Here is a 12,362-nt window from a genome sequence, read left to right as displayed (position 1 = left end):
GACAGGGGTATCGTACCCACCACCCCACCCCCAGGCTCTGCCTTGAGCCAGCTCAAACGTGAGACCAGGAGGGACCCTACAAAGGCAGAACGAATCTAGGTGATAAATAAAACCATGTTCTTCAAGGCAAGTCGTTACCCGCAATGTTCAGGATGGACTTCCCACTCAGTGAGGATATCACTTGGGATAGGAAAGTGCTGAAAGCAAAGAAAAGCAAAACAAGACAAAAACTGCCTAGTCTCGCCTTCCTTGTGACATGAAAGCTTCTGGTGTGCATTATGGAAAAGAAAATAAAGATTTGACAAATACCTAAAAAATATTTATGTGCAACTACTGTTTAATTGTCAAAGGTGTCATTAAATGCAAATTCCATGGGTTCAAACATTTTCTCATCCTTGTTCATAATGCAGAGCCTTCTCCCACAGGGAGAAAAAAAAGACTGTGTGAGAAATTTGTGCGTTTAATAAAAAATGCAGGGAGTTCTACAAAGAATCTGTCTGAGGAGCTCAGAGATGATTTCTGCTGCAAGGAAGATAGGACTGAGCTAAATTCCAAAAGTCACAGAGAGGACAAAGGAGCTCTCTAGGCACAGAGAGGAGCCAATGCCTGGAAAGCAATGGTAGACAAGAAAGGTCAAGGTAGCCAGAACCTAGAGACAAGCCTGGAGAAGGGCATGAAGAAAAGCTTGAGGTAGGGAGAGAAAATAAGAGAGTGAAAAAGCTTTACTCATCAACTGTTGACTCACACACATCAGAAATAAATTCTCTGTGCAGTGAAGAGTGGTTAACACACAAACTAACAACTGGTCAAAGTGCAGAGAATAAGTGTCAGCAGGGTGCTCAGCCACAACAAACATCTATGACAACACACACATGCACGCCACACACACGCACACACACACAAAGGCTCAGAGACCGTAGCAGAAGAGGGACAGAAATACCTAAGAACCAGAGATTAGAGAAAAGTAGTACCTTCTGCATGTGACAGGACCACTGCATTCATAAATTCAGAGCAGCTTTGATTGCTTGCATAGGATTTGCCTAAGACCAAACCAGTTGACATTCTAGCACAGAGTGGGAAGGTGAGCCTCCACACTTACCTGAGGAACTATGGACAGTTGATGCCTTCTCGTGGTGGGAGAGCCAGTTTTCTTTAAGGGCATGGTTCCTGGAAGGCCTGCCATCCTCCAGTGCTTGGCACCACAATTAGGAATATTTAAGCAGCACATATTGGAGCTGATAGGCTATTTTGAAGGGGGACATAAATTTGGGAGGTAGGGGTAGGTCTAGGAAGAGTTGGGGTGAATAAGATCAAAATACATTACAGGACAGGAGCCATAGAAGTCCTCTAAAAGACTCTTCCCTGCTGGGGATTCAAGCAGATGCTAAGACTCACAGCCAAACTTTGGGCAGAGTGCAGGGAGTCCTATTGAAAAGTGGGGAGATAGAAAGACCCAGAGGGGACAGAAGCTCCACAAGAAGACTAACAGAGCCAACAAATCTGGGCCCAGGGGAGGCCTGCAGAGACTGGTGCACCAACCAAGAACCATGCATGGAGAGGGCCCGTGTTCAGATGTAGTCTACAGGCAGCTCAGTCTGCATGTCGGTCTCCTAATAAGAGGAGCAGGGCCTGTCTCCGACGTGGACTTTTTGCCTGCTCTTTGATCACTTTATCCTGTCAGGGAGGCCTTGCCAGACTACAGAGGAAGAGGATACAGACAGTTCTAATGAGACTTGATAGGCTGGGGTCAGATAGAATGGGAGGAGGGCTTTCCCTTTCTGAGCATTAGGAGAGTGGAATAGGGGAGAAGAGGGAGGGAAGGTGGAACTGGGAGGAGACAAGGGAGGGGACTACAATGGGATATAAAATAAATTATAAAAAATACATTTAAATTAAAATTTCTTTTTTTAATTTTTATTTTTTATATTAATTACATTTTATTCACTTTGTATCCCAGCCATAGCCCTCCCTCTCCCCTCCTAATCCCACCCTCTCTCCCTCTTCTTCTCCTATGCCCTCCCCCAGTCCAATGATAGGGGAGGTCTTCCTTCCCTTTCATCTGACCCTAGTCTATCAGGTCTCATCAGGACTGGCTTCATTGTCTTTCTCTATGGACTGGTAAGGATGCTCCAAATATGTTACACAGAGGAATAATAGGTGCAATGAGGGGAAATATAGAAAAAATAAAGAAAAACTTTATTTGTGGAGAGAGGAGGGACAAATAACACCAATATGTTTGAAAAAGCTATAGGGAAAACTATATTTACTTAAAATTCATATGTAATATGTAATTCATAACATACATATTATTTAAATGAAATTATACTACCTGCAATAATAATGTTCTCCCAAGAGCCATAGATCATCTAACAAACCCCAAGTGCTAGGCATGCTAGGAAACTTCCCTTCAAGTCCTTGGTCAACATAGTCCAAGAAACTCCACGAAGCAATAGAGCTTATTGCCATTGCCCTTGGTTTCCCACCAGAATGTGAAAGTAAAACCCTGCTGCTGGAAACACACACATTACAAACACAGAAATCAAAGTAGATATGATAGAGAAGCCTTCAGCCTGAAGAATGACTCTCACAGTATCAGAGGGCGACATGCAATCTTCTAAGGAAGAGTAACAATCAATATCCCTACACAACTGCCAAGCCTGGATGCCACAATAAAGGCCAGCATGGCAAGATATCCTCCAGGGTTCAAGAGAGGTACATCTTGGGGGTAAACTACAACCACATTGCAAACCTACCCAACTACCCATGGTTGATAAAAGAACTCTAAAGGACTCTAAAAGAAAACCTACTACAGCTACTTACCCTGTAAATTTACCTGTAAATTTTCTTACTGCATTCTAAAGACCCATCCTTCTATCCACAGATAAATGTAGCTCTCACCTTCTCATAAGAGAAGGCTGAAGGCTGTTCATTTTTTAGTAGATGATTAAGATATAGAGAACTCACAGACCATGGGGATCCAACCCCAATCAATATATCTAAAATGCGACATCTGTACTCAAGGATCAGAGAATGTTGTAGGAGATGTGGCTGAGAGACTGTAAGGTTCAGAAGACCAGGATATCTCCTGCAAGACTGTGGTATATGTGTGTGTGTGTGTGTGTGTGTGTGTGTGTGTGTGTGTGTGTGTGTAAAACAATGAAGCTACTATAGCCATAAAATCTCAGCAATACAGTTGACTTAAGAAGACCCCTACACTTATAGCAGCAACTGGTAACCCAATATAGATGGAGAATTCTCACATGGCTCCATCCTCAGCAGAAAAGCAACAAGCAGTCAGTGATTGCTGAGAGGATGAGAATCTTTCTTCTCCAGAGATGAGCCCTCCAAAGGTTATCCAATGTCAAGTCATTAGCCTTAAACATAAAAATGTATGAGTAACACTGAATGGACTCAACAAGGTGAGGAGCATGGGGGGGGGGCGCAGGACATAGGAGGAATTGAAGTAGGGAGATGGCGGGATAGGAATACTGTCAATACAATACTTAGATATGAAATTCTAAATAAATTAAGTTGAATTGAAAATTAATTAAAATTTAAAATTCTCTACATCAATCAGCGTGACTGTGCCCTAAAGCAAGAAGTAACTATTGAAAAGTTCCAGACAAGTGGCAGTGCTCAGAGTAGCCTTTCTGAAAGTTGGCCACTTGCTTGAGCTTGTTAAGTGAAAACAGACGGATAAAGCAACGTTAGGAGAACAATTAGAGGATGCATTGATGTCATAAGAAAAGTCAAGTCTTGGTAAGAAAGATGATGAAGTGCTTGGTTAGCATCTTCTACTACCAGCAGACCTGAGTCACAGTGGACAATCATCCCTGACAGGTAGGTTAGTCCATCTGTTCCTAACTAACTTCAGTCCCACAGCAACAGTTCTTTGTCCTCCATTTTATGAAAGAAAGAAAACTGGGGCTCAGAAAGGCTATTAACTCACCGCCAATCTCAGAGGCAAAAACTGACAGAGCTGAAATTTAGAGATAAATCTCAAATGTTAAAACAGATAGCTTTTAATGGCCAGCTCTTTTGTTTTGATTGGTTGGTTTTGTTTTGTCTCATTTGTTTATTTGCTTCTTGTTTTTTTTTTTTTTTTTTGAGACAGGGTTTCTCTATGTAGCCTCGGCTGTCTGTCCTGGTCTCTCTTTGTAGGCCAGGCTGGCCTCGAACTCGCAGAGATTCCCCCTGCCTCTGCTCCCTGAGTGCTGGGATTACAGGCATGTACCACTGCACCCAGATTAATGGCCAAGTCATAACTGCTAACAGCTTTTAATGTCCAATTCTTTTTTTTTTCCAAGGAGATTTTATTTTATTTTTTCCTTTTTTCCTTTATTTTTATTAATTATAGTTTATTCAGTTTTTATCCCAGCTGTAGCCCCCCTCTCCCTTCCCTCCCAAACCCACTCTCCCTCCCTCTTCTTCTCCCATGCCCCTCCCCCAGTCCACTGATAGGGGAGGTTCTCCTCTCCTTCCATCTGACCCTGGTCTATCAGGTCTCATCAGGACTGGCTTCATTGTCTTCCTCTGTGGACTAGTAAGGCTGCACCCCCCTCAGATGGAGGTGATCAAAGAGCCAGCCCATGAGTGCATGTCAGAGACAGTCCCTGTTCCTAATACTGGGGAACCCCCTTGGGCACTGAGCTGCCATGGGCTACATCTGAGCAGGGGTTCTAGGTTATCTCCATGAATGGTCCCTGTTTGGAGTATCAGTCTCACAAAAGACCCCTGGGCCCAGATTTTTTGGTTCTGTTGCTCTCCTTATGGAGCTCCTGTCCTCTCCAGGTCTTTCTCTCTCCCCCTTTTTTTCATAAGATTCCCTGCACTGTGCCCAAAGTTTGGCTATGAGTCTCAGCATATGTTTTGTTACCCTGCTGGTTAGAGTTTTTCAGAGTCCCTCTGTGATAGGCTCCTGTCCTGTTTCTTGTTTTCTCCCTCTTCCTTTATCCGTCCATTTTTGAATGAAGATTGGATTTGATTGAATGAAGATTGAATGAAGACTGACTTTTTGAATGAAGATTGAGCATATTACCCAGGGTCCCTCTTCTTGATTAGCTTCCTTAGGTGTACAGATTTTAGTATGATTATCTTATATTATATGTCTAATATCTACTTATAAGTGAGTACATACCATGTGTCCTTTTGCTTCTGGGATACCTCACTCAGGATATCTTTTCTAGTTCCCACTATTTGTCAGCAAATTCATGATTTCCTTGTTTTTAATTGCTGAGTAGTAATGTCCAATTCTTAACTGCTTCACTAAGTCCTGAGCCTACTTGAGGAAATGCTTATGAGGGAAGATGAGCTTAAATCTGGAAATCAGAAGCCAGCCCTTTCCCCATAGAATACCTTTATTTTAGCATTTGTCTTAGGGCTGGCCAGAGTCTGCAATCTACAGCAAAAAGATGAATTTTCTTCTATTTTAATTCCATGCATGGCTCATTTTCTTCCCCTGCTTTTTCCAAATCTCACTGACTCCCAGCTTCCCTTTATTCCTAGCCTTGCTTTTTCCCAAGATTCTGTATTATGTCTAGTCTCACGGATCATTATAACAATCATCAGATATAAGTTACACTCTAGGATTTCACTGTGTTTTCTGCTCTCTCACATTTTATTTTCTGGAATTTCATATAGTATATACTGTCTTTAATATGTGTTTCACATGTGGACATCCAATTATAAACAAGCTAAGACACACAAATTTCTAATTATGACACATGGTGGCTCTTACAGTTGGCCACTGGTTCAGTTATGCACCTCTCTTTATAGCTATGCAGTGGAGTTTCATTTTACAGTCACAGAATCTAGGCAATTCAACATTGTGTTCTTGTCAGAAAACAAAGAGTGATTTTAACAGTGGAGGCTGTCACACCTGCCATTGCAATCAATGCCTTCATGAGACAGGAAGTGAATCTGCTGTTGTCACAGCAGGTTTCGGTTCTTAAGGACCCGCCCTAGATGAGTAATTTTCCAAGAAACCATCATTTTACTGTTTAAAAGCAAATATTTTGGCTCTATAGCATACTCTAACTTTGGTTGACTGTTTTTCCAAGTCCTCAGTTTAAGAGATGCGTCTCTCCCAAGGCAGGGGAATTAGGTCTGTGGATGGTTGGAGAGAGAGTGAGATGCTATCCCTGACAGTATAAGCTCATGATGTTTTCATCTTACATTTCCTTCTGGGTTTTAGTCCCTAAGCCACATATGCTCTCAGTTATCAGACTTTTAAAGTATTTCCTTTCATCAGTTATTCCCTGAGAATGATGAGAAATTAGACAGTGGAGAGGGCTGATAAACATACATCCCAACAAATGAGGCAAAGGTCAGAACCATCAGCCATCCTACAGTATGAAAACAAACACGCACAATTTACATTAGGGATGAAATGAGAAACTGGAATTTTAAAAAAAAGCAATTATTGGAGGTTTTATTATCGACTTCATAACTTTCTAGGAAAAAAACCCCACTATCACATGAACTTAGCTAGACCTTATTAGATGGCCATATTTAAGGAGAAGGTTATGTCTGAGCACAGAGTGATATCATTCTGAACTGGCGCATAACCTCCTGAGCAGATGCACTAATTCTCGCCACCTGGATCCTTTGACCTTTTTGTTTCTGCCATCGGTATAAAACAGGAAATGAACTGGCTGAGGATACCTATCTGCACAGTAAACTCTACACAAGCAATTACTGGACAGTGCCAACCTTTGGGTCTTCAGTATCTCTGAGAGCACTTGGCTGAGAAGGATCCTTCCACAAGGACTGCCCTGGTACACGAATCACTGAGTTCCCAACATCTGTCTGTCTGGAACTAATTTTGTGTGGTCATTTAGGAAGGAAAGAAAGACACTGGGTAATATTTACTGGGTCGCTGGTGTCAAATGCACCCGCTCTGCAGATCACTCTGCTCTTACCTATCCAGTGAAATGCAGCACAGGTGAAAAATTGATGCTGTGGTAAGCAGGACATCCAGAGAGGTCCGGACCAGGCAGAACATCTCCCCGTAAATCCAGATGTCTTGGACCAGCTCAATGGCACCAAAGGGCATCACCAGCACCGAAACCAGCAAATCGGCAAAGGCAAGAGACACAATGAAATAATTGGTTTTTATTTTCCTGTGAGTGAAAAGGTATAAGCAAGGTGGCAGGAGAAGGATGTGGGAAAGAAGGTGGGAAGAAAGAGTGAGGGAAGAATTGCGGAGAGTGGAAGGAAGGTAAGAAGGGAGGTAGAAAAGGAAAGAAAAGTCACGCATTAAACATAATCCGCGAGATTCCATTTTCCCTTCCGCACCATGAATGAGGAGATTCTCTGTGCTCCTGCTTTTTCTGTCCTTTCCAGACCCAAGTCATGCCCAAAGCCCTCTCTCCTTCTCTCTTCCGGCCCTTCTGGCCTGACCAGAGGCCACTGGTGTTTTGAGAACCATTTACACACTTGCACTCTCTCCCACCTAGTTTCCTAGCCCCTTCACACCAAGCCTTTGGTCCTGGATTAGGCACTTCAGTGAGGTATCCCAAGATGCTGCCCTCACGGACAGTGTCAAGCTGTACCATTTTCAGCTGTTGGGTGACCTCTGGTGTACCCCTTAGGTGTGACCCCATGTACGACTCTGCATTGTGCTTTCTCTGCTCTCAGAGAAATGTCTTGCTTAGGGAGGGGATACCTCTACCTCATCTTCTCTTTCATGGCCAATGCTACTTCGTCCAAGCTATGCACTAGAAATTCCTGGTGAACTTTAGCAAACCTCAGTGGCCGGGGTTCAACTCAGATCAATTAGACAAAAACGTCGGGTGAATAATATCCTTTTTTACTAAATATTGCTACATAAGATACATGATGGCTAAGTAAAATTTGATTTTTTAACAATTGATACTTTTAAAATATAAATATCTTTACAAATAAACACCAATACAGTAGTATTTTGAAAAGCATTTCAGGTGATTGTACTTATAGCCACAGTTGAGGCTGGTGATGTACAAAATATGGTAGATCTGGTCTTTATTCCCTAAAACAATCTTTAGTTATCCTCTCATTCCCTGAACCATTGATAGCAGGAGGAAATATATATCTATTCTAATGTATGTATATACATTACATGTGTGTGTGTGTGTGTGTGTGTGTGTGTGTGTGTGTGTGTGTGTATTCCAAACAGGATGGAAGTACCCTAGGGAGCTCTTATGGCTAAGTTAGTGCTGGGGTTGTAGGATTATGTGTGCTCTTTTTTCTATTTTTCAAAATATGTCCCCACCTAGGTTTTCCATTATCACAATAAATTAGGATGGAAATTATTCAGATCCATCTTTACACAGAGATCCCTCTGACACCCATGTTTCCTAAGAGGTCCCTTTGTACTGCTCACCTGAGCTGCCTGTCCCTGCACACAGCCACCATCACCAGCAGGTTGCCCAGGATGGCCATCAGGATAACCACCGAGAGGAATGTTAGCAGCACGACCTTCTCCACGGACCCGAAACCCTCGTTGGAACTGGGGGTTATGGGAACACAAAACACAAAGATGTGTGGGAGCATCAGAGACACTGGAAAGGCAATTCATTTGCTCCCCCTCAGTCTTCAGGAAGATCACTTCATCATCAATCAGCAGTAGCAGCATGTATTATGTAGCTAAACTTACCAAGATGGGCTCTCCCAGATGCCTGGAAAATCCTCCTGAGAGGAGGATTGGGAAGGTAAATCACTAGCCTTGACTGCATGGTTTTTTGTTTTGGTTTTAGTTTTTGTTCAGAGATTCACTTTGTCTAGTACTCAGGTGTTTACTTGATTGATTTCTGTTTTGAACCCCTGACTCACCTTCAGTGCAAACACACAAGGCCCTCACTTGTTTTATTCACCGGTGTGTGCTAAATACATCATCCTCACTTAATCAGATGAAGGAGGTGGTGTGTGATCAACAAATGGTAGTAACTGGAACCAAAGGCTACATGACACCAAGAGCTGTGCTTTTCTGTATCCCATTCTAGCTTGGGCAAAAGCTGTGGTTTGTAGGTGGGCTGTCTAGGGAAGAAAGGCCATGCTCAAAAGGAAGATGTTCAAATGACCTCAGGTTCTGTGACACATACAGGACAAGAGGCTGAGTCATCTTCTACTTCATATCTGTGGTTGCTTCACTGACACCTTATGCCACTTTGACACTCATGTTCTTTTCAATCTCAGCTCAAGGTCAGACTCTACAAACTCTATTTTGCCAGTATGAGCTCAGGACTTTGTCTTATTAATTTGAAGTGAGTACTCCCTCTCAATGAAAGCACAATATTTGCAGGTTGCTCAGAAGCTTCGGGAAATAGTTATGCTCATGACATCACAAAAACTTCTTTTAAAGAAGTTTGAAAAGGCTTTTAAACTGTGGGACATAAATGGTCCAATATTATAATATATAATATATATATATATGTTAGTTACCACTAATATATATATTAGTTACCACTCATTCCCTGGAATATTGCTATCAAGAAGAGACATATATGTATATTTATATATTCTAATGTATGTATATTCCAAATATATATATATATATGTAATTACATATGTATATGTATGTTAGCACAGAAAACTGGGGGAACAAAGTTATTGGAACACTTTAGTGTTTGGTTTGAGAGAGGACATTCTCTCCTTAACAGCACATGGAACACAGGGTCTCTCCTCCTGCTTTACTTCTTGAATTAAGAGATTAAAATGGGCATTGAACCCTGGTGGCCAGAGTTGTCTCACTTTTGTATTCTACCCTGTTTACAACTTTCTTCTCTAGGCAAGTACGGAAGAAAGCATGCCAATAGGAATAAGGAACAATAATCCTTAGCAAGTCAGAGAATGGGTAAGCCTCTCCACTCTGCTGACAAGCCGTTCTTTACATTTGACTGAAATGTTTAGAACTAGAGTTCATATAAAAAGGATTGTCCCTCAACTGAGGGATGGATACAGAAATCGAGGTACATTTATACAATGATATACTACTCAGCAATTAAAAACAAAGAAATCATGAAATTTGCTGGCAAATGGTGGGAACCAGAAAAAATCATCCTGAGTGAGGTATCCCAGAAAGACACACATGATATATGCTTCGTATAAGTGGATATTAGAAACATAATATAGGGTAAACATACTAATAATCTGTACACTTAAAGAAGCTAATCAAGAGGGAAGACCCTTGGAAAGATGCTCAATCCTCATTCAGAAAGGCAAATGGAATGGACATCAGAAGAGGGAGAAAATGGGGAACAGAACAGGAGCCTATCACAGAGGGACTCTGAAAGACTCTACCTTGCAGGGTACCAAAGCAGATCCTGAGACTCATAGCCAAACTTTGGGGGGAGTGCAGTGAATCTTATGAAAGAAGGGGGAGATAGAAAGACCTGAAGAGGACAGGAGCTGCACAAGAAGAGCAACAGAACCAAAATAATCTGGGCCCAGAGGTCTTTTGTGAGACTGATACTCCAAACACAGACGATACATGGAGATAACCTAGAACCCCTGCTCAGATGTAGCCCATGGCAGCTCAGTGTCCAAGAGGATTCCCCAGTATTAGGAACAGAGACCATCTCTGACATGAACTCATGGGCTGGCTCTTTGATCACCTCCCCCTGAGTGGGGAGCAGCCTTACCAGTCCACAAGAAGACAATGAAGCCAGTCCTGATGAGACCTGATAGACTAGGGTCAGATGGAAGAGGAGGAGGACCTCCCCTATCATTGGACTGATGGAGGGGCATGGGAGGAGAAGAGGGAAGAGGGCTGGGATTGGGAAGGGAAGAGGGAGGGGGTTACAGCTAGACACAAAGTGAATAAACTATAATTAATAAAAAAAATAAATTTTGAAAAGAAATAAAATATAAAACAATTCACCAAAAAAGAACTGTTCATCTAAATTATGCTTCTATACTAATGTTTCATCTGTCAAGAATGCAAACACTGAATATGGAAGATTTAATTCAATAAAAACACAGTGATTTATCCACCAAATAAAAACACAATGATTTTTAAACTACTTTTATCTGAAGCAACATTAACTGAGGTAAAGCCTAGCAAAGAAGGAAATAGTGGTTGGTTTTCCTTGTACTCTTCTGAGACGGCACCATCTCTCCAGTGCTGATGCCCATTCTTTATAAAAAGTGGGTTCCTTAGTAAGGGGAACAGGGACTATTTCTGACATGGACTCAATGTCTGGCTCTTTGACTTTCCCCTACCCCCTGAGGGAGGAGCAGCCCTGCTAAGCCAAAGACGAGGGCCTTGCAGCCAGTCCTGAAGATACCTGATAAGCTAGGGTCAGATGGAAGGGAAGGAGGACCTCCCCTATCAGTGGACTTGGAAAGGAGCAGGGAGGAGATGAGGGAGGAAGGGAGGGATTGGGAGGGAATGAGGGAAGGGGCTACGACTGGAATACAAAGTAAATAACCTGTGATTAATATAAAAAAATAAAAACTGTTTTAAAAAAATAAAATAAAATGTGCTTTCAGAGTTTGGCTGCTTCTTGTCATTGTTGTCTGCTTATGTCAACCCTTAGGTAATGCACAGTAGCCCAACAGACATTTCTCATCTTCATTGTGTTGACTGTCTGAAATAACTTCTACAGTTATTTGTAAATCCCTCTCACAGATCGTCTTTGGTTACACTTTCACTGCAATTTCCAGTGCTCCTGAAGTATCTAGCCTAGAGTAAACGTGGTATGTGGGCATATGCAGTGCATAACAAGTACTTGCTAGTTTGCTGACTGAGGGACAGGTATAATATTCCACAAGGGCAGGCATATTCTCCACTGTATTTCAAAGCATTCTTTGAAAACATACAGGAGATTTTTACCTAAAGGGGAGAAGATCCAGGGATAAGATTTTTTTTTAAAGGAATTTTTTTTAACTGACAAAAGATACAGTCCACTTGAAATAAGAGTAGATTAACATATTTACTCATTCAACTCTAAGGTAGGCTGAGTGTGGCTCCAAGAAAAATAAAGCAAAGAGCAGACAGATACATCTGCAAATATGTAGTGTTAGTTCCATAAAGGGTAGGGAGATCAGGACTGTCTGTAGTTTAGAAGGTTGCCATCTTCGTGTTCGGAGAGAAATGTGCATATCTGCACACACGTATGTGGAGGCGTGCTCTCCGATGTGGGCATAGGTGGAAGCCAGAGATGTTTCTCCATGATTTTGTTTGTTTCCTTTTATTGTTTGTTTTGTTTAGTTCCGTGCTTTGATACAGAGTCTAACGTTGAGTTAGAGCGTGTCTCTTGGATTACATTGACTGGCTAGGGTACCAAAGCCATCCACCTTCGCCCCCAGTCATAGACACCAACACCATTCCCAACACACACACACACACACACACACACACACACACACACACACACACACAC

At 42.1% G+C, this 12,362-nt stretch overlaps 1 protein-coding gene across 1 annotated transcript in view; it reads right to left on the bottom strand.

Moving 5' to 3' along the window:
* Htr4 (5-hydroxytryptamine receptor 4) overlaps positions 1 to 12,362 on the bottom strand; it is a 115,699-nt gene that overhangs the window by 52,342 nt on the left and 50,995 nt on the right. The window contains 2 exon segments of the mRNA XM_055622732.1: positions 6,921 to 7,121; positions 8,363 to 8,488. Of these exon segments, the coding sequence (XP_055478707.1) occupies positions 6,921 to 7,121; positions 8,363 to 8,488 (327 nt within the window).

This window comes from Psammomys obesus, unplaced genomic scaffold (assembly GCF_907164565.1).
Source record: "Psammomys obesus unplaced genomic scaffold, mPsaObe1.curated_primary_1811, whole genome shotgun sequence".
Classification (NCBI taxonomy): Eukaryota; Metazoa; Chordata; class Mammalia; order Rodentia; family Muridae; genus Psammomys; species Psammomys obesus.
This window is presented reverse-complemented; position numbering and strand designations above follow the sequence as displayed.